Genomic DNA, 23,016 nt, shown 5'->3' on the forward strand with positions numbered 1-23,016 from the left:
TAACCCATCTACTATCAGCAATAGGATATATAATACCAGCTTCAAGAAGTCGTAATACCTCATTCCTTACCACTTCCTTCATCTTCGGAATTAAACGACGCTGATGTTCAACAACAGGCTTTGCATCATCTTCCATATTAATAGCATGTTGGCAAATAGAAGGAGAAATCCCTTTGAAATCATCAAGAGTGTAGCCAATAGCGCCTCGGTGCTTCTTCAATATTTCCAATAACCTTTCTTCCTCAATCTCTGAAAGCTTAGAACTAATAATAACAGGATATATTTTCTTATCATCAATATGAGCATATTTAAGATTATCAGGCAAAGGCTTTAAATCAAAAACAGGATCTTCCTTTGGTGGCGGTGTTGTACCCAAATCTTCCACCGGTAAGTCATGCTTGAGAATAGGTTGGCGAAGAAAAATTTCCTCAAGCTCATCTCTTTCTTTCCTAAAAATTTCACTCTCGCTATCCTCCAAATGTTGCTGCAAAGGATTATTAGGAACAAGAACAATAGATGCACATTGCTCCATTTTAAAATCATTACTAGGCAAATCAGCTTTATAAGGAGTTTTAGTAAATTTAGAGAAGTTAAACTCATAAGATTCACCAGCAAATTTAGTCAAAATTTTCTCTTTCTTGCAATCTATAATAGCTCCACAAGTATTTAGAAAAGGTCTACCAAAAATAATAGGACAATAATCACTAGCAGCAGAACCAAGTACCAAGAAGTCAGCAGGATATTTAATCTTACCGCATAAAACTTCCACATCTCGAACAATACCAATTGGAGAAATAGTTTCTATATTAGCCAGCTGAATAACCACATCAATATCTTCAAGTTCACAAGAATCAATTTCGTGCATAATCTCCGTGTAAAGCTCATACGGAATAGCACTAACACTTGCACCAATATCACATAATCCATAATAGCAATGATCACCAATTCTAACAGATAGCATAGGAACACTAGCTTGTTTGGGTTTATTAGGATGTGAAACAATATTAGAAGCATCTTCACAGAAAATAATATGACCATCCTCCACATTTTCAGTCACAAGATCTTTAACTATTGCAACAGCAGGTTCAACTTTTATTTGTTCTTCAGGTTCTACAGGTTTCTTTTCACTTTTATGAACCGCACTATTTATAACAGAGTACTCTTTCATTTTAGCAGGGAAAGGAGTTTTTTCAATATAAGCTTCAGGAATAACATGATCAGCAGTTTCAACTACTACGCATTTATTAATAGATGAATCAATTTTATCTTTATACGGTTCATGATACTTATCAAAATTCTTCTTTGGCAATTCATAATGAGAGGCAAAAGCTTTATAAAGATTCTGACAACTTGAGAATCAAGACCATATGTAGCACTCATATTACGAAATTTATCGGTATCCATAAAAGCTTCAATGCATTTATAATCATAAATTATACGATTCTCTATCCTTGTCGTTCTCCCCAGCTTGAGTATTTTCTTGGATCCGATCAAGAAGGTCCCTTTTAAACTCTTCTTTGTTGCGTGTAAATGATCCAGAACAAGAAGTATCCAGCAAGGTCTTGTCTTGAAAAGAAAGTCTTGCATAGAAATTATCAATAATAACATTACCAGGAAGCTCATGAATGGGGCATTTGAGCATTAAAGACTTCAATCTCCCCCAAGCTTGGGCAATACTCTCTCCATCATGAGGCCAAAAATTATATTTGCGATTCCGATCCTTATGAATTTCACTTGGAGGATAGAACTTAGAATAAAACCGGGGCACAATATCATTCCATTCAAGAGAATCCCCATTATCCAATAATTTATACCAATGCGCCGCCTTACCGGACAGCGATAAAGAGAATAGTTTCTTCCTCACTTCATCCATAGCAATACCTGCACATTTGAATAACCCGCATAATTCATGCAAAAACAGTAAATGATCACCGGGATGGACAGTTCCATCCCCTTCATAGCGGTTATCCATAACACGTTCAATAATTTTCATAGGTATTTTATATGGTATCACTTCCTCACCTGGCGCCTCATCCACTACCGTTGCAGTAGTAGTAGATTTCCCAAATAGAAATTGAAGAGAAGATCTCTCCATAATGACTTATAGCAGCAGGCAGAAATAAAATCAGCACAACAAAAGGTTTTCCTTACCAATTCCACTTACCAATAGCGCTTCACTCCCCGGCAACGGCGCCAGAGAAAATAGTCTTGATGACCCACAAGTATAGGGGGTGTATCGTAGTATCTTCGATAAGTAAGAATGTCGATCCCAACGAGGAGCGAGAAGGTGTTGACAAGCAGTTTCGATGAAGGATTCACTTGTAAATGCTCACAGACAAGTATTCGGGGGTTTTGATGTAACGGTTGAATAAAGTACGAGTATGTAAAGTGCGAGAGTAACAATTGCAGCGAGTGGCCCAATCCTTTTTAGCACAAAGGACAAGCCGGTTTGTTTACTTATAATGACCAAACGTTCTCGAGGACACACGGGATTTTAGTCTAGTGCTTTCGCTACATACGGCTAAATAATCTTCATTGTTATGATAAGTGTTGTGTGGGTGAACCTATGCTAATGTACCGCCCTTCCTAGGACTAATACATACTTGTGATTATACCCCTTGCAAGCATCCGCAACTACAAGAAAGTAATTAAGAATAAATCTAACCACAGCCTTAAACTACGAGATCTGCGATCCCTCCCGCATCGATATACCAACGGGGGGTGAGGTTTCTGTCACTCCGGCAACCCCGCAGTTAGCATACGAATACAAGATGCATTCCCCTAGGCCCATAAATGGTGAAGTGTCATGTAGTCGACGTTCACATGACACCACTAGAAGAATAACACCACAACTTAAATATCACACCATTGAATATTACTCAACCATAGTTCACTACTAACATTTAGACTTCACCCATGTCCTCAAGAACTAAACGAACTACTCACGAGACATCATATGGAACATGATCAGAGGTGATATGATGATGAATAACAATCTGAACATAAACTTGGTTCAATGGTTTCACTCAATAGCATCAACAACAAGTAGAAATCGATACCGGGAGAGTTTCCCCTATCAAACAATCAAGATCAAACCCAAATTGCTACGGCGGTGACGGTGTCCAGCGGTGATGACGGCGGTGATGATGGTGGAGATGATGATGATGGTGATGGCGATGATGTCCAGCTCGATGACGGTGACGATGGCGTCGATTTCCCCCTCCCGGAGGGAATTTCCCCGGCGGATTCCTGCCCGCCGGAGAGCTCTTTTCTCTCTGGTGTTCTCCGCCCCGCAGAGGCGGCTGTAACTCTTCGCGAGGTACCCTCTGTGGCTTAGGTTTTCGGGACGAAGGATTTCGCGAAGAAAAGGAGGCGAAAGGGGTTGTGGGCCCCCCAGACCACATGGCGGCGCGGCCAGGGCCTGGGCCGCGCCGCCCTAGGGTGTGGGCCCACCCTGGGTCCTCCTGGCCCCTCCTTCTGGCTTCCTTCGTCATCTTGAAAAATAGGATTTTTGGTATAATTTCCTCCCACAGTTGATCTTCCGAAATATTGCGTTCTGACGGTGCTTTTTCCAGCAGAATCCTGGCTCCGGTGCTTGATCCTCCAATAATGATGAAACATGCAAAATAGATGAAATAACATAAGTATTGTGTCCCAATATGAAATATATCAATGAATAACAGCAAATTATGATATAAAATAGTGATGCAAATTGGACGTATCACCACCACGGAGGGCCGCGTGCGCCTCGGCATCCTTCTCCCACCATTGTTTCTTCTTCGCTGGTGGAAGTGGTGGCGAGGCCGTGGCACCCTCCTCCTTGATGTGGCGGCGGCCCGACCCCGTCGTCCGACGGGCCGGAGCAGAGGACGCGCGCCCCACCTCATCGCGGATGACGATGCCTCCGGAATGAGGCGTGGACGCGGCCGAGCGCGTGCGGTCGCCAGCTGCAGACGATCCGGTGCGCGAGTTCCCGGACGCCGCGGTCCTTTCCGGCGCCGTCAGTAGAGTGGGCACCACCGGCACCATGCACGCTGCATGTGGGAAGTATAGCGGCACGCCGCGGACGCGCTAGCGGAAGCCGTATTGCCGCAGCGGGGCGTCGACGTCGCGGGTGTGCCACTATGCGCGATCTCGACGGTGCGCTCATCTTCAAATCGCCGTGCCCAAGCCGGGCTTTCGAGCATGTTGGTCGGCTGGTTCCTCTCCGCCGGTGTCATCAGGCTCCGTCGTTCCCTAGCGAGGGCCCGCGTTTGTGGTCCTGCAGGTGGCGACGGTGGCACGGTGAAGCCGACGTTGGAGACGTGGCAGCCGTGCAGCAGTTTGTACTGTACTGGCACGGGGACGCAGTGCCAGTACAGTACATCGGCCTCGTCGAGGCTGAGCTGCAACAACCGGAGTACGCCGCCGCCGCTGCCGCTGGCCTCATCCTTGTGCGCCATCGTCGGTGGGTGCGTGGGAGGTTTGCACGGCGGTTGGTCAGCGGCGGCTAGGATTGGAAGGCGGGGAACAAAGAGAAGTGTGCGCCGGTGGGGTTTTAAGGGAGGCGGCGGACGCACATTGAAGGCGCGTGGATAAGGTAGGTGGACACCGTGTGGCCAGTCACCGCCCTTGTCGCCGCTTGAGTTTCCGCGCGGGAGGCCATTAACACCGACGACCAACCTCTCGCTTCATTTCCGATGCGAACCGCCGCGTTCTCCCGCTGACAAGGCGCCCCACCCGCAAAAACCATCGTGCCACGAGGCTCCGGCACGTCTGATTCACGCCCTTCGCCAAGGGGGCAGTGCTTCTATTGGGCTCGAAAACTAGCCGGCGCCATTTGAGATGCACCGTTGTGAACTTGTGATCCTATTTTCAATGCCGGCCCCAAAACGCTATTGGGGCCGCTATCGAGACCACCGGTGGAGATGCTCTTAATTCCAGCTATCCGATAGAAGTATGGGCTGGAGTCCCGATCCGATTTCACGAGGGTGATAGCGTCACCGCCGCAGCAGTTACAACCCTAAACTGCGTTCAAAATTTGATTGAAAATTCGTCACGGTTCGATGAAACTTCTTTGAACTATTTCCGAAATTTCAGCAAGAACCATGTGCGACGAAGCGTTGGCACCCAAAGAGTGCAAGGCGCGCGCGTGTTCCAAGCGGGGGAGTGTCGATGTGTCAGCAGCATTCCAGGCCAGCTAAGACTAGCCATAGTGGTAGTATCTTAGCTAGTATCATGCACATTGGTCCCACAAAAATGCTGATGTGGCAGCTAATTAAGGAGGAGAGATGAGATTAGAGTATCATAGGTAGATACTGTATCATAACCATGGAAAAAAATAGCGCGCTATTCCAACGCTAATAGCACGCTATAGCATCACGAGAAAAGTTAATGCCAAACAAATCTTGTACATCAATTTGCATTGAGATTCTAAATAGCAATAAATATAGCACAACTTTGATACTACTCCATGATACTACCCACTATAAGGATAGTATCATACATAAGTATCATATTGCTAGTAACATGACATATGTTACTAGTCTAAGTTACTTCCCACTATGACCAGCCTAACTACTTCCTCCATAGGGGGTGGTGGTGGGTTCCGGGCGGCGGCCCGCGGTGGTTTTTGGCGGTGTCGGCCGTCGTGGCCGCGTCGGGCGGCGCGTCGGGCGGTGTTGGAGGTCCTGCTGCTGCCCTCTATCTTCTCCCAAGCCGGCATGCTTGGAGGATCCCTTGAAGACCAGGGGCGCTCGATCTGGAGCGGCCTGCCTCTCTATGCCGGCATTTGGGAGGGATGTTGTGCGGTGCTCCTGCCAGCATGGTGCTGGGCGGAGCTGTCGTCTCCGTTGTGGTTTGCCTCCACATGGTGTGGTGCTTCTGGTTCGGGTCGACGAGTTCTCCAATTCTGGCGGTCCGGTGGTGGTCGGCTTTTGGTCGTCTTGGCGGCTGTATATGCTGGCCACTGCTTGTTGGTGTTGTGGCTGCGAGGGTCGCCTCCTCTTTACTCAGCCATCAACCTGCAGCGGTTCGCCACTGGGGTTGGCGGGTGCCGTGGTTTCGCAGTGGCGGCCATGGTGGTGACGCGCTCCCCGCACGGGGGGTCGTCGTGGCTGGGTGTTGAGCCCCTCTGTCTTGCCATCAGTGGCAGAGGATGCTGCTCCTATCTGTACTGGTATGCCCCATGGTGATGCAGATGGCGGCCATGGGTGCGGTCTCCTCTCCGATGCGAGGTGAGCCGTGGCAGTGGTGGTGGTGGCTTCTTCTTGCCGGTTGCTGGGCTCCGGTGTCGGGTCCTTGTCGGAGCTCTTTGGCATGTCAAGGGTGCTCCATGTGCGAGTGCTCAATGGGCGTGTGTCTGCTTTGTGATGCCTTTTGACTCCAGCTGGTGGCACACAGGCTTCGTGGCGTCGTCTCGGCCACGTGCGACCTTTCGGCGACACCCTCGACACAGGTGGTGTCGGTGCGTAGTGTGGTCTCGGATGCGCGTGGCCCTTCGATTACGTCGATGGTGCAGTGTCATTGCTGGGTCTTGGTGGACCAAAGCCGTTCGATTACTCCAATGGAGCCTCGAGCTGGGTTGTCCCTCTGGTGTGTTCTCAAGACTCTTCCTTGTGATCGCTGTGCTTGGGTTGCGATGAGTATTCTCATCGGCCAACTGCCCCCTAGTTTTGTGGGGTGGCCACTTTTTCTCTCCTCGGTCTTGTGTGTTGTCGGTGTGTGTTTTTCTTTTTCTTCTCCTCTCTTGTAACCCCCGTGTACTCTGGTTCATTTGAACCTATCTTGTACAGGCTGAAAAGCTTCATAGGCAACTTGACTGAATATATGTTCAGGCTGGCTCACGCCCGCCGTAGTTACAGTAAAAAAAACAAGTAGTGTGTTTGATGCGTGTAGCTGACAAGTCCGTTGGGAACCCCAAGAGGAAGGTGTGATGCGCACAGCGGCAAGTTTCCCTCAGTAAGAAACCAAGGTTTAATCGAACCAGTAGGAGTCAAGAAGCACGTTGAAGGTTGATGGCGGCGGGATGTAGTGCGGCACAACACCAGAGATTCCAGCGCCAACGTGGAACCTGCACAACACAACCAAAGTACTTTGCCCCAACGAAACAGTGAGGTTGTCAATCTCACCAGCTTGCTGTAACAAAGGGTTAACCGTATTGTGTGGAAGATGATTGTTTGCAAGAAAACAGAAAAACAAGTATTGCAGCAGATTTGTATTTCAGTATAAAAGAATGGACCGGGGTCCACAGTTCACTAGAGGTGTCTCTCCCATAAGATAAAAGCATGTTGGGTGAACAAATTACAGTCGGGCAATTGACAAATAGAGAGGGCATAACAATGCACATACATGTCATGATAAATACAGTGAGATTTAATTGGGCATTACGATAAAGTACATAGACCGCCATCCAGCTGCATCTATGCCTAAAAAGTCCACCTTCAGGTTATCATCCGAACCCCCTCCAGTATTAAGTTGCTAACAACAGACAATTGCATTAAGTATTGCGCGTAATGTAATCAATAACTACATCCTCGGACATAGCATCAATGTTTTATCCCTAGTGGCAACAGCACATCCATAACCTTAGGGGTTTCTGTCACTCCCCCAGATTCACGGAGACATGAACCCACTATCGAGCATAAATACTCCCTCTTGGAGTTACTAGCATCAACTTGGCCAGAGCCTCTACTAATAACGGAGAGCATGCAAGATCATAAACAACACATAGGTAATAACTTGATAATTAACATAACATGGTATTCTCTATCCATCGGATCCCGACAAACACAACATATAGCATTACAGATAGATGATCTTGATCATGTTAGGCAGCTCACAAGATCCAACAATGAAGCACAATGAGGAGAAGACAACCATCTAGCTACTTCTATGGACCCATAGTCCAGGGGTGAACTACTCACTCATCACTCCGGAGGCGACCATGGCGGTGAAGAGTCCTCCGGGAGATGAATCCCCTCTCCGGCAGGGTGCCGGAGGAGATCTCCAGAATCCCCCGAGATGGGATTGGCGGCGGCGGCGTCTCTGGAAGGTTTTCCGTATCGTGGCTCTCGGTACTGGGGGTTTCGCGACGGAGGCTTTAAGTAGGCGGAAGGGCAGGTCCGGGGGCGACGCGAGGGGCCCACACGACAGGGCCGCGCAGCCAGGAGGTGGGCCGCGCCGCCTTGGCGTGTCGCCGCCTCGTCGCCCCACTTCGTTACGTCTTCGGTCTTCTGGAAGCTTCGTGGCAAAATAGGACCCTGGGTGTTGATTTCGTCCAATTCCGAGAATATTTCGTTACTAGGATTTCTGAAACCAAAAACAACAGAAAACAGCAACTGGCTCTTCGGCATCTTGTTAATAGGTTAGTTCAAGAAAATGCACGAATATGACATAAAGTGTGCATAAAACATGTAGATATCATCAATAATGTGGCATGGAACATAAGAAATTATCGATACGTCGGAGACGTATCAGCATCCCCAAGCTTAGTTCTGCTCGTCCCGAGCAGGTAAAACGATAACAAAGATAATTTCTGAAGTGACATGCCATCATAACCTTGATCATACTATTTGTAAACATATGTAATGAATGCAGCGATCAAAACAATGGTAATGACATGAGTAAACAGGTGAATCATAAAGCAAAGACTTTTCATGAATAGTACTTCAAGACAAGCATCAATAAGTCTTGCATAAGAGTTAACTCATAAAGCAATAAATCAAAGTAAAGGTATTGAAGCAACACAAAGGAAGATTAAGTTTCAGCGGTTGCTTTCAACTTGTAACATGTATATCTCATGGATAATTGTCAACATAGAGTAATATAACAAGTGCAATATGCAAGTATGTAGGAATCAATGCACAGTTCACACAAGTGTTTGCTTCTTGAGGTGGAGAGAGATAGGTGAACTGACTCAACATAAAAGTAAAAAGAATGGTCCTTCAAAGAGGAAAGCATCGATTGCTATATTTGTGCTAGAGCTTTTATTTTGAAAACATGAAACAATTTTGTCAACGGTAGTAATAAAGCATATGAGTTGTGTAAATTATATCTTACAAGTTGCAAGCCTCATGCATAGTATACTAATAGTGCCCGCACTTTGTCCTAATTAGCTTGGACTACCGGATCATTGCAGTACATATGTTTTAACCAAGTGTCACAATGGGGTACCTCCATGCCGCCTGTACAAAGGTCTAAGGAGAAAGCTCGCATTTTGGATTTCTCGCTTTTGATTATTCTCAACTTAGACATCCATACCGGGACAAGATGGACAATAGATAATGGACTCCTCTTTAATGCATAAGCATGTGGCAACAATTATTATTCTCATATGAGATTGAGGATATATGTCCAAAACTGAAACTTCCACCATGAATCATGGCTTTAGTTAGCGGCCCAATGTTCTTCTCTAACAATATGCATGCTCCAACCATTAAGGTGGTAGATCTCTCTTACTTCAGACAAGACGGACATGCATAGCAACTCATATGATATTCAACAAAGAATAGTTGATGGCGTCCCCAGAAAACATGGTTATCGCACAACAAGCAACTTAATAAGAGATAAAGTGCATAAGTACATATTCAATACCACAATAGTTTTTAAGCTATTTGTCCCATGAGCTATATATTGCAAAGGCGAATGATGGAATTTTAAAGGTAGCACTCAAGCAATTTACTTTGAAATGGCGGAGAAATACCATGTAGTAGGTAGGTATGGTGGACACAAATGGCATAGTGGTTGGCTCAAGGATTTTGGATGCATGAGAAGTATTCCCTCTCGATACAAGGTTTAGGCTAGCAAGGTTATTTGAAACAAACACAAGGATGAACGGTGCAGCAAAACTCACATAAAAGACATATTGAAAACATTATAAGACTCTACACCGTCTTCCTTGTTGTTCAAAACTCAATACTAGATATTATCTAGACTCTAGAGGAACCAAATATGCAAACCAAATTAGCAAGCTCTATGTGTTTCTTCATTAATGGGTGCAAAGTATATGATGCAAGAGCTTAAACATGAGCACAACAATTGCCAAGTATCAAATTATCCAAGACATTTTAGAATTACTACATGTAGCATTTTCCAATTCCAACCATATAACAATTTAACGAAGAAGAAACTTCGCCAGAATACTATGAGTAAAGCCTAAGGACATACTTGTCCATATGCTACAGCGGAGCGTGTCTCTCTCCCACAAAGTGAATGCTAGGATCCATTTTATTCAAACAAAACAAAAACAAAAACAAACCGACGCTCCAAGCAAAGTGCATAAGATGTGACGGAATAAAAATATAGTTTCAGGGGAGAACCTGATAATGTTGTCGATGAAGAAGGGGATGCCTTGGGCATCCCCAAGCTTAGACGCTTGAGTCTTCTTAGAATATGCAGGGGTGAACCACCGGGGCATCCCCAAGCTTAGAGCTTTCACTCTCCTTGATCATATTGTATCATACTCCTCTCTTGATCCTTGAAAACTTCCTCCACACCAAACTCGAAACAACTCATTAGAGGGTTAGTGCACAATAAAAATTAACATGTTCAGAGGTGACACAATCATTCTTAACACTTCTGGATATTGCATAAAGCTACTGGACATTAATGGATCAAAGAAATTCATCCAACATAGCAAAAGAGGCAATGCGAAATAAAAGACAGAATCTGTCAAAACAGAACAGTCCGTAAAGATGGATTTAATTGAGGCACCACACTTGCTCAAATGAAAATGCCCAAATTGAATGAAAGTTGCGTACACATCTGAGGATCACTCACGTAAATTGGCTTAATTTTCTGAGTTACCTACAGAGAATTAGACCCAGATTCGTGACAGCAAAGAAATCTGTTTCTGCGCAGTAATCCAAATCTAGTATTTACTTTACTATCAAAGTCTTTACTTGGCACAAAAAAACTCAAAACTAAGATAAGGAGAGGTTGCTACAGTAGTAAACAACTTCCAAGACTCAAATATAAAACAAAAATACTGTAGTAAAAACATGGGTTGTCTCCCATAAGCGCTTTTCTTTAACGCCTTTCAGCTAGGCGCAGAAAGTGTATATCAAGTAACATCAAGAGATGAAGCATCAACATCATAATTTGTTCTAATAATAGAATCATAAGGTAACTTCATTCTCTTTCTGGAGAAGTGTTCCATACCTTTCTTGAGAGGAAATTGATATTTAATATTACCTTCCTTCATATCAATAGTAGCACCAACGGTTCGAAGAAAAGGTCTTCCCAATATAATGGGGCAAGATGCATTGCATTCAATATCCAAGACAACAAAATCAACGGGGACAAGGTTATTGTTAACCATAATATGAACATTATCAACTCTCCCCAAAGGTTTCTTTTTAGCATTATCAACGAGATTAACATCCAGATAACAGTTTTTCAATGGTGGCAAGTCAAGCATATCATAGACTTTCTTAGGCATAACAGAAATACTTGCACCAAGATCACATAAAGCATTACAATCAAAATCTTTGACCCTCATTTTAATGATGGGCTCCCAACCATCCTCTAGCTTTCTAGGAATAGAAGTTTCAAGTTTTAGTTTCTCTTCTCTAGCTTTTATGAGAGCATTTGTAATATGTTTTGTGAAAGCCAAGTTTACAGCGCTAGCATTGGGACTCTTAGCAAGTTTTTGTAAGAACTTTATAACTTCAGAGATGTGGCAATCATCAAAATCTAAATCATTACAATCTAAAGCAATGGGATTATCATCCCCAAGGTTGGAAAAAATTTCAGCAGTTTTATCACAGTAGGTTTAATGAGCTTTTAGCAGTTTCAGGTAATTTTGCGCGCTTTGCACTAGGAGTAGAAACATTGCCAACACCAATTATTTTATCATTAATAGTAGGAGGTGCAGCAACATGTGAGGAATCAACATTACTTGTGGTGGTAATAGTCTAAACTTTAGCTACATTTTTCTCTTTAGCTAGTTTTTCATTTTCTTCTCTATCCCACCTAGCACGCAGTTCAGCCATTAATCTTATATTCTCATTAATTCTAACTTGGATGGCATTTGCTGTAGTAACAATTTTATTTTCAATATCCCTATTAGGCATAACTTTCGATTTCAAAAGATCAACATCAGAGGCAAGACTATCAACCTTAGAAGCAAGAATATCAATTTTATTGAGCTTTTCCTCAACAGATTTGTTAAAGGCAGTTTGTGTACTAATAAATTCTTTAAGCATAGCTTCAAGTCCAGGGGGTGTATTCCTATTATTGTTGTAAGAATTCCCATAAGAATTAGCATAACCGTTACCATTATTATAAGGATATGGCCTATAGTTATTACTAGAGTTGTTCCGATAAGAATTGTTGTTGAAATTATTACTTTTAATGAAGTTTACATCAACATGTTCTTCTTGGGCAACCAATGAAGCTAACGGAACATTATTAGGATCAACATTAGTCCTATCATTCACAAGCATAGACATAATAGCATCAATCTTATCATTCAAGGAAGAGGATTCTTCAACAGAATTTACCTTCTTACCTTGTGGAGCTCTTTCCGTGTGCCATTCAGAGTAATTAACCATCATATTATCAAGAAGCTTTGTTGCTTCACCAAGAGTGATGGACATAAAGGTACCTCCAGCAGCTGAATCCAATAAATTCCGCGAAGAAAAATTTAGTCATGCATAGAAGGTTTGGATGATCATCCATGTAGTCAGTCCATGGGTTGGGCAATTTTTAACCAAAGATTTCATTCTTTCCCAAGCTTGAGCAACATGTTCATTATCCAATTGTTTAAAATTCATTATGCTACTCCTCAAAGATATAATTTTAGCAGGGGGATAATATCTACCAATAAAAGCATCCTTGCATTTAGTCCAGGAATCAATACTATTCTTAGGCAGAGATAGCAACCAATCTTTAGCTCTTCCTCTTAATGAGAAAGGAAACAATTTTAATTTTATAATGTCACCATCTACATCTTTATACTTTTGCATTTCACACAATTCAACAAAATTATTGAGATGGGCAGCAGCATCATCAGATCTAACACCAGAAAATTGCTCTCGCATAACAAGATTCAGTAAAGCAGGTTTAGTTTCAAAGAATTCTGCTGTAGTAGCAGGTGGAGCAATAGGTGTGCACAGGAAATCATTATTATTTGTGCTAGTGAAGTCACACAACCTAGTATTTTCAGGGGTGGCCATTTTAGCAGTAGTAAATAAAGCAGACTAGATAAAGTAAATGCAAGTAAACTAATTTTTTTGTATTTTTGATATAGAGTGCAAGACAGTAAATAAAGTAAAGCTAGCAACCAATTTTTTTGTGTTTTGATATAATGCAGCAAACAAAGTAGTAAATAAAATAAAGCAAGACAAAAACAAAGTAAAGAGATTGGGAAGTGGAGACTCCCCTTGCAGCGTGTCTTGATCTCCCCGGCAACGGCGCCAGAAATTTGCTTGATGCGTGTAGCTGACACGTCCGTTGGGAACCCCAAGAGGAAGGTGTGATGCGCACAGCGGCAAGTTTCCCTCAGTAAGAAACCAAGGTTTAATCGAACCAGTAGGAGTCAAGAAGCACGTTGAAGGTTGATGGCGGCGGGATGTAGTGCGGCGCAACACCAGAGATTTCGGCGCCAACGTGGAACCTGCACAACACAACCAAAGTACTTTGCCCCAACGAAACAGTGAGGTTGTCAATCTCACCGGCTTGCTGTAACAAAGGGTTAACCGTATTGTGTGGAAGATGATTGTTTGCAAGAAAACAGTAAAACAAGTATTGCAGCAGATTTGTATTTCAGTATAAAAGAATGGACCGGGGTCCACAGTTCACTAGAGGTGTCTCTCCCATAAGATAAAAGCATGTTGGGTGAACAAATTACAGTCGGGCAATTGACAAATAGAGAGGGCATAACAATGCACATACATGTCATGATAAATATAGTGAGATTTAATTGGGCATTACGACAAAGTACATAGACCGCCATCCAGCTGCATCTATGCCTAAAAAGTCCACCTTCAGGTTATCATCCGAACCCCCTCCAGTATTAAGTTGCTAACAACAGACAATTGCATTAAGTATTGCGCGTAATGTAATCAATAACTACATCCTCGGACATAGCATCAATGTTTTATCCCTAGTGGCAACAGCACATCCATAACCTTAGGGGTTTCTGTCACTCCCCCAGATTCACGGAGACATGAACCCACTATCGAGCATAAATACTCCCTCTTGGAGTTACTAGCATCAACTTGGCCAGAGCCTCTACTAATAACGGAGATCATGCAAGATCATAAACAACACATAGGTAATAACTGGATAATTAACATAACATGGTATTCTCTATCCATCGGATCCCGACAAACACAACATATATCATTACAGATAGATGATCTTGATCATGTTAGGCAGCTCACAAGATCCAACAATGAAGCACAATGAGGAGAAGACAACCATCTAGCTACTGCTATGGACCCATAGTCCAGGGGTGAACTACTCACTCATCACTCCGGAGGCGACCATGGCGGTGAAGAGTCCTCCGGGAGATAAATCCCCTCTCCGGCAGGGTGCCGGAGGAGATCTCCAGAATCCCCCGAGATGGGATTGGTGGTGGCGGCGTCTCTGGAAGGTTTTCCGTATCGTGGCTCTCGGTACTGGGGGTTTCGCGACGGAGGCTTTAAGTAGGCGGAAGGGCAGGTCAGGGGGCGAAGCGAGGGGCCCACACGACAGGGCCGTGCGGCCAGGAGGTGGGCCGCGCCGCCCTGGCGTGTCGCCGCCTCGTCGCCCCACTTCGTTACGTCTTCGGTCTTCTGGAAGCTTCGTGGCAAAACAGGACCCTGGGCGTTGATTTCGTCCAATTCCGAGAATATTTCGTTACTAGGATTTCTGAAACCAAAAACAGCAGAAAACAGCAACTGGCTCTTCGGCATCTTGTTAATAGGTTAGTTCCAGAAAATGCACGAATATGACATAAAGTGTGCATAAAACATGTAGATATCATCAATAATGTGGCATGGAACATAAGAAATTATCGATACGTCGGAGACGTATCAGTGTTTCTTAATCATCTCTCTTGCTTGATGATTGCGCAGTGCAAGAACGGGCACGCGGCTTGCGCAAAATGCTGCATCAGCATGGAGCGCAAGTGCCCCAGCTGCAACGAGTCCATTGGCGACTTCCGGTGCCGCGCCATGGACACTACTAGGAATTAGCTTATAGCTGCACTTCTTACCGCCGGCACGCTCGGTTTGAAGATGCCAGCAGTAAGTTACCGCCGGCGAGTTGGTTTGGGGTTGCCGGGGATAGTCCCCTTACCGCCGGCGAGTTGGAACTGCAAATGCCGGGGATAAGTTGGGCCGAGAGCACCCGAATGGCCCTCCCCTTACCGCCGGCGTTTTGGTCTAGGAGATGCCAGGGGTAATCTAATTACCGCCGGCGAAATCTATGCACATGCGACAGGGGTAAAGTGGGATCCTATGAGTTATTTGCCAAAATTACGGCCGGCGTCTATGATTCATTTTCGCCGGGGATAAAAGATTCCACGACCCAATGGAAAAGGAGATCACGACTCACGAGTCCAACTAACCGAGTCAATCCCTCTCCTTCGGTCGCAGCCACCGCCGCTCCTCCCCTTCTCTTCCTCCTCGCCATAACCCACGCCGCCCGCGCTCGCCATACAGCATCGACCTGCCTGGATCTGCGCTGCCTCAACCCGCGCCGCCGATCTGGTGGACGGATCCGGTGTACAATCCCTCCCGATCCGTCCGTCCGTCCCCGACCTGCCTGGATCTGCGCTGACTCGACCCGCACCGCCCGCGCGCGCCATACAGCATCCTCCACCAGGTCCCCGGAGCTCGGCTTCCGCTTCTACCAGGAGGCCAGCCACATCGGCCGCCCCGCCACCGCCGGCGCCGACCTCGACACTGTCACCACCATGGAGGTAACCCCGCCCGCCCTCCTCCCGCCCCCCTCGCCCAGATCTGGCCCTCCGCAAGGAGACGGGCCCAGCCCGGCCGCCGGCGACCTCGCCACAGCAGCACATGTACCCCGGTCCCGACTTCCAAGCGACGCCTCCCGCCTCCTGGTCCAAAAGCGCGCGTCCGCCGTCGACGTATCCCACCTGCGATCTCAACCATATTCCCGTAGCTGGGAACCTCTTTCCATTCGCTTCCAGGGCCATGGAGCGGATCTTGGCACAGCCAATCTGTCCTCCTTCCGTCCCTGGCTTGCGTGCTTTGATTGATTCTTATTAGGGATTACAGCTGCTCGAGTTCTTTTGCCCAATTGCATTCTAATCTGAATATACATCTGAATTGTTTTTTTACAGTGAGGATCATCAGGTTGGAAGCCACTTGCAGAAGATGTAAGCACTGTCATTTCCCTTGCATGGTTATTAGGTAATATAGCATTGCAATACTGCTTTGTGTATTACTTGGTTGGCCTGAATGATCATGTCCATTTTAATTCTGCATATGATGTGTGATTAAGGATTATCATGTGCCGCTTCAGTTTGGTTGCATAGCTCATCTAAGTAATCTGTGTGGTGTTGTTGGCATTAATCAAGTATGGATTCACTTAATTAATTTCAAGTGCTAATTATGATGCCACTATTTGGATGATTTATTCATCCCAGGCATGTATACTCTGTAGCTGTTGTGTTATGGACGAAACTGAGTATTTACTACACTATCAACTGAAGGTTTAGGGGTGGGGCAGTGTGTTGTTGTTATAGGGTGAAGTACTGACATTTTTTAGAATATGCAGTGTGTTGTTAGTTACTGCCAGTTTATAATGATTTATGGATGTTTACATAATATCAATGACATTGCATTTTTATCACTGCATTTTTCTCTTTGCCCGTGTGTGTAGGATATGCATCTATTGGTCAATTTTTACACTCGACTAGTTCTCTCTACTATACTTATTGCCCTTGATGTCAAGTTCAATACATGATTCTAATCTTCCTTTGTGATATACTGATGGTCGCAAGTTCAAGTCCTTGATGGCATTGCCTCAACGAATGAAGAAGTGCGCAATCAAGCAGATCAAGAGGTGATTCTGATCTTCCTTTGTAATTTTGTTGTGCACTCTGTACTTTCAGTATGGTTGATGTGAAATATAACTTGATATCCATTCATAGTCTATACTGGAAACTAGACTGAAATGCTATAAGATATAACATGTTCATTACGGCAAAACATGTGGTATTGTGCAAAAACAATCCATGTACTTCATTATGTCTAGCTTGATGTACTTGTGAAAATAAATCTGTAGACTCAAAGCTTTCTTAATTATTGATTGAGTTCAGCATGTCCTAGTTCTTATGCTCTTGCAAATTTGATCCCTTCACATGAACATCATTAACCAGTACTACACCAAGTCATGGTCCTAGTCTTGCATGATATATTCACAAGATATAATTGTTACAATGATACTATACTACTCTAATCAGTAATATATTTCTATAGCAAAAACTTCTCAAGTCATATGTACTTACTACTGCAATAAATCTTGTCTTCTGCAGTCATGGTCATAGGATCTCCAAGTCCAGACGACATCATTAACCAGTGTTCATTTTCTGTGATGGATTTTGTGTTATTTTGATTTTCATTATGTAGTCACTTGTGTGTGATTATACTGTGCTTGTAAAATCAAATATACACTGCTGCTAGACATGTTTTGGAAGCAGAACAATGTGAGGAGTTCTGGAGTATCACGTGGGAAATGTATGGAATGGAGCCCATGTGATTTTTTTTTTAAATCCTAAAAGTGTTACCGCTGGCGAACTGGGCCTATGTGCCAGGGGTAAGATGAGATACCCCTGGCACATTGGTAAAACGCCTGGCGGATTGGAAAACGCCGGCGGTAAATATTACCTCCGGCGGTTTGGGATAATGCGCCGGCGGTATTCTGGGTTACCCCCGGCGGTTTGCAATACGCCGGCGGTAAGTCATTACCACCGGCGAGATGATCGCCGGCGAATTGCAAACCGCCGGGGATAGGCCATTTCAGTGCGCCAGCGGTAAGGTTTTTTGTACTAGTGGGAGAAGATCCTCGCCGGCATGACAAGGCCCTGCCGGTTCAAGAAGCGCGGCTGCAGGGAGACCCTCCGGTACACCGAGGCGCGGCGCCACGAGGAGGAGGCGTGCAGCTACTCGCCGTACCGCTGCCCATTCGACGGCTGCGATTTTTGCGGATTCCTCCTCTACGGCCACATCCTCGACGCCCATGACCCGGAACTGTCGACGGTGGTGACACTGCAGAAGTGTGAGCCCTTTCGCGCGGTCCTGCACCACGAAGACAAGAGCGTGTTCCTCTTGCTTAACGGCGGCGATATTCCAACGGGACGCTCTCTCTCGGTGGTTCGTGTCTGCCCTTACAGGGAGGCGGAGGAACACGAGCAAGTGGAGGCGAAGTACGTAATGGATGTGGAAGGAGAGGGGACGTCGCTCTGTCTGACGGCGCCCGGGCCTGTGCCGTTCGTCCGCCGGCTGGACGGGTACAAGACCAAGGTGTTCATGTTCGTGCCGGACGCGTTCTGGGGCTCTTCTGGCAGTGTCACCGTCACGTTGTACCTCTAAAGTTAGTTGTATGATACTAGTATCTGCTCGATCTTTTTTTTTTGCGTAGGTATCTGCTCGATCCACAACTCGACCTGTGCTTCGTTTTCTGATGTTAGTAGTATGATAGTATCGATCTGCCGAATGCTATGTATCATGCACTAATGCAGTCTATTGGTGCTTATTTCTCATGTTCCAGTTCTCTGCAGCGTATTGATATGCTGAAACTACTAGTTGAATGCCCTTGCGTTGCTAATATAAAATAAACATGTAGATATATTGTTTTGATTTATTTCACATCTCTGTGCTAGTTGAGCACCAACGACACTTATGTAGGCCATTTTGCAACCATTGTCTCCTTTTAGCATATTCGCTCAAGAATACAACAAGAGTATAATGTGTCTCTTCCCTCTACCATCTCTGTTCTCCTCTTTTGCCAGTTCATTAGTGCATCAGCCTAATATAGATAGTTAAGGAGAGCATGCAAAAATGACAATCTTGTTTTTCTTAAGAATACATGACAATTTAGTTATGCTATCCAATGAATGAAGAAGAATTCTTCATCAAACCTTTCCGGTGAGAAGAGCATGCACTTCTCGCTATGCTCACTATAGTATGACATCTTTTTTCGAAGACCATGAATATTATTATAATTTTGTTATTAAATCTTATTCTCTAGAAAAATCGACCAATTTATACAATTTTAATATTAAGTTTATAACTCCATACATTAAAAGTTTGTTCTCTACCATTAAAATTTTGTTCACTTTCACTCAAAAGATGTATGGGTCAAATGATTTATTGAATAAATCACATAATACAGAGTTTTAATTATGCAAGGTACACTGATGAATACAAAGATTTCTTCCAAAAAAAATATGAATACAGAGAATGAAGGAAAGAATCGCTTCCAGGATGCATCTCTTCTCACCTGGGTGTTCTCATATTCAACATGTCTCTTAATTTCCAGCTATTTGGAAAGAGGATCCTCCGGATTTTTTAGTTGATGTAATTTCGAATGATGTATCTGTCTTTCCTAATTTAATATAAATAGCCACTAGTAGAAAAACCCCCTTTAGTACCGGTTCCAAAGGGCCTTTAGTACCGGTTTTGGAACCGGTACTAATTATTCGGTACTAAAAGCCTCTCACCTTTAGTACCGGTTCCTTACGAACCGGTACTAAAGGTGCCTCCACGTGGGCACGGAGGAACCCGTGGGGCTGGAGACCTTTGGTACCGGTTCGTAACACGAACCGGTATTAAAGCCTATTTCGTTTAATTTTTTTTCCCATTTTTTCTAATTATTTTTCACACCCTTTTTTTCACGGCCTCTTTTTTTTATTTTTTTCAGAATTACTAGTATTTCTGTTAGTCTCTAACTACACTTAATCTCTACTCAAATTACTTACCCGTAGTCAAACTTCCCGGTCGGTCACCCATCCTCACACTACTCCCGCACTAGCACGCTTAACTTCCAAGTTCCATCCCGTTCCACCTCCAAGTGCTTCACGCGCATGTATGTGATAGTAGTATCATATCAATCCTATTAACATGTTGGTCGATGTCACAATTTTTATCGTTTGAATTCCAAATAATTCTTTTAATAAACAAAAGTAATGATGTAATAATAATGTTGAATAAATAAATATTCACTTTTTTAATTTTTTTTATTTTTAATTATTTTCTAAAAAATTAATATTTTTTGCAAAACCTAAAACTTGAAATTGTTTGATAAAAGTAATAGTAATATGTTAGGACTCAAAAAATCTTATAATTAATATTTTAATTTTAAAAAAAATAAAAAAATATAAAATTCTAAATTTCTGAAAAAAAAACTAAAATCTTCCTGCTTTCATATTTTCATTTGGAATTTTGAGAATCTAAAAATTGGCTAACCGGGTAAACCCCGGTGAAATCGGATGTAACTTTTTCCCCGGATTTTTTGATATATTATACGTTTTTTTTCGACATCGTATGCAAAAGTTATTGCGGTTTTACCATTTTTCAAAACTTTTTTGCAAAAAAAGTGAAAATTCAAATTTGTTAATTTTCCCTAATAGTAGGTTGCATAACATACAAGAATCTGAAAACATTTTATTTTTTTGAATTTTCTATCATTTTCTTTTCTATTTTACAGTGTCAAAAAAGGCGATCCAGGGGGGGTGGTGGAGCTGCTTGGGGGAGTAGAAAAACCTTTAGTACCGGTTCGTGTCACCCTTTAGTACCGGTTCGTGTCACGAACCGGTACTAAAGGTTTTTCAGCTGACGCGAACCCTTTAGTACCGGTTCGTGTCACGAACCGGTATTAAAGGTCCTTACGAACCGGTACTAAAGGTCTGGGCAGTGCAACCGGTACTAATGCACCCTTTAGTACCGGTTCGTAAGGGAACCGGTATTTATGGCTTAGATGGATGAGAGGTTTTCTACTAGTGCATTACGGCTTTCGCTAAAAAAAAAACTTATCTCTTAATTTGTATCCTTTTAATTTTTTCTGGAAAAGATGTTGGACAGTTTGTATAAGAAGGATGGCAGTTTCCTAATCTCTCATCTGACTCTGAGTTAAGTAGTACGCCCCCATGTTCGCACATGAATACATGATGCTCCAGCTAGATGATATAGAAGACAAAAAAGGCAAATAAGACATAGAGCAGGCCAATCGTTGATGGTTACGAAAAGCAACGCTCGTAGGTCAAATTCCTCTTCTTTGTGCTCATCCCACACACGGACACCAGGTCTGCCCCACAGCTGTAAAAGTTCATCAACTAATGGCCTTAGGTACACATCGATGTCGTTGCCGGGTTGCTTCGGACCTTGGATGAGCACTGGCATCATAATGAACTTCCGCTTCATGCACAATCAAGGAGGAAGGTTGTAGATGCATAGAGTCACGGGCCAGGTGCTATGGCTGGAGCTCTGCTCGCCAAAAGGATTCATGCCATCCGTACTTAGACCAAATCTTATGTTCCTTGCGTCAGCTGCAAAATCTTTGAACTCTCTGTCGATCTTTCTCCATTGCGTTCCATCTGCGGGGTGTCTCAACTCCCCGTCCGACTTACGGTCCTCTTTGTGCCATCGCAACAACTTGGCATGCTCTTTGTTCCTGAACAGACGTTTCAACCGTGATATTATAGGAGCATACCACCTCACCTTGGCGGGAACCCTCTTCCTGGGTTTCTGGCCCTCAACATCGTCACCAGGATCATCGCCTCTGATCTTATAACGCAATGCAGTGCATACCGGGCATTCATTCAAATTCTCGTATTCACCGCGGTAGAGGATGCAGTCGTTGATGCATGCATGTATCTTCAGAACCTCTAAACCTAGAGGGCAGACAACCTTCTTTGCTTCGTACGTACTGGCGGGCAACTCGTTATTCTTTGGAAACATATTCTTCAACATTTTCAGCAAGTTTTCAAATGCCGAGTCAGCTACACCTGCATGTGCCTTCCATTTCAGCAAATCCAGTGTGCAGCCCAGCTTTTTTAGACCATCATCGCATCCGGGGTACAACGCCTTCCTGTGATCCTCTAACATGCGATCCAAATTCTCCCTCTCCTTTTCAGTTTCGCAGCGTCTCCGTGCATCAGCAATGGTCCGACCAAGATCATCAACGGGATCATCACGTGCCTCTTCTTCACCTTCCCCTTCACCTTCCCCTTGACCTTCAGCATCCTCCATGAAAGTATCACCGAAATAAGCAAGATAGCTTTCATCGATGAAATCATCCCCTTCTTCATCTTCTTCCATTATAACCCCTCTTTCTCCATGCTTGGTCCAACAATTATAGCTTGGCATGAAACCGTGCCGAAGCAGGTGCATGTGAACATCTCTTGAGGAAGAGTAACCCTTCTGATTCTTACAGTTAACACATGGACAGATAACAAAACCCCCCTGCGTGTTCGCATTAGCCACTACGAGGAAATCTTTCAAACCCGTACTGAACTCGCCGGAGAGTCGGTTACCGTACATCCATTGCCGATTCATCTGCATTATTATAATATAAAATATATAATTAACCATCATGCATTTGTTAAACTAACTAGCTACAAACAATATAAATTAAACAATGAACTACACACATGCATATTTTATCAATGACACATCAAAGGTTCAAGTTGCTAACCGCGATCGAGGAGGAAAAAATAAATGAGAAAGCTCAAGTGTGGCTCCAACACTTCATATCATGTTTGTTTCATGCTCTTGGGGCATTTCATCAAACACCTTATGTGCATAAGAGGAACCAAAAGCAAACCTAACACTCACTTGTGAAGTTTGTGAAGAGAATGGCTCCAAATGGCTAAGTGTTGGCTGCTGGATGGGTATATATAGGGGAGGGGCTTTAGTCCCGGTTGGCCTGGCCAACCGCGACTAAAGCCCCCCACGTGCACCAGCTGGCCACCGTGCGCCCTGGGCCCAGGCCCATTAGTCGCGGTTCCTTTAGCTTCGCGACTTATGGTGCTGGACGGAAGCCTGTTTTTCTACCAGTGGAAACCGAATATATAGTCCT

At 44.2% G+C, this 23,016-nt stretch overlaps 1 protein-coding gene across 2 annotated transcripts; it reads left to right on the forward strand.

The window, feature by feature from the left end:
* Positions 1-15,520: 15,520 nt before the first annotated feature.
* Positions 15,521-18,646, forward strand: LOC139837518 (uncharacterized). Of its 2 annotated transcripts, none has more exons than XM_071826930.1 (4): positions 15,521-15,889; positions 16,277-16,346; positions 16,940-17,001; positions 17,474-18,646. In XM_071826930.1, the coding sequence occupies exon 4, from the start codon at positions 18,012-18,014 to the stop codon at positions 18,528-18,530; it is 519 nt and encodes a 172-aa protein (XP_071683031.1). In that variant the 5' UTR covers positions 15,521-15,889; positions 16,277-16,346; positions 16,940-17,001; positions 17,474-18,011; the 3' UTR covers positions 18,531-18,646. The 2 variants fall into 2 exon arrangements, with proteins under 2 accessions (XP_071683031.1, XP_071683030.1); XM_071826929.1 differs by having other exon boundaries at positions 16,277-16,312.
* The last annotated feature ends 4,370 nt before the right edge of the window (positions 18,647-23,016 follow it).

The sequence above is a fragment of the Lolium perenne genome, chromosome 3, assembly GCF_019359855.2.
Source record: "Lolium perenne isolate Kyuss_39 chromosome 3, Kyuss_2.0, whole genome shotgun sequence".
Classification (NCBI taxonomy): domain Eukaryota; kingdom Viridiplantae; phylum Streptophyta; class Magnoliopsida; order Poales; family Poaceae; genus Lolium; species Lolium perenne.

Bases quoted from the DNA above. Each gene is read 5' to 3' on its own strand.
- LOC139837518 (XM_071826930.1), top strand. From the start codon at position 18,012: ATGACAAGGCCCTGCCGGTTCAAGAAGCGCGGCTGCAGGGAGACCCTC.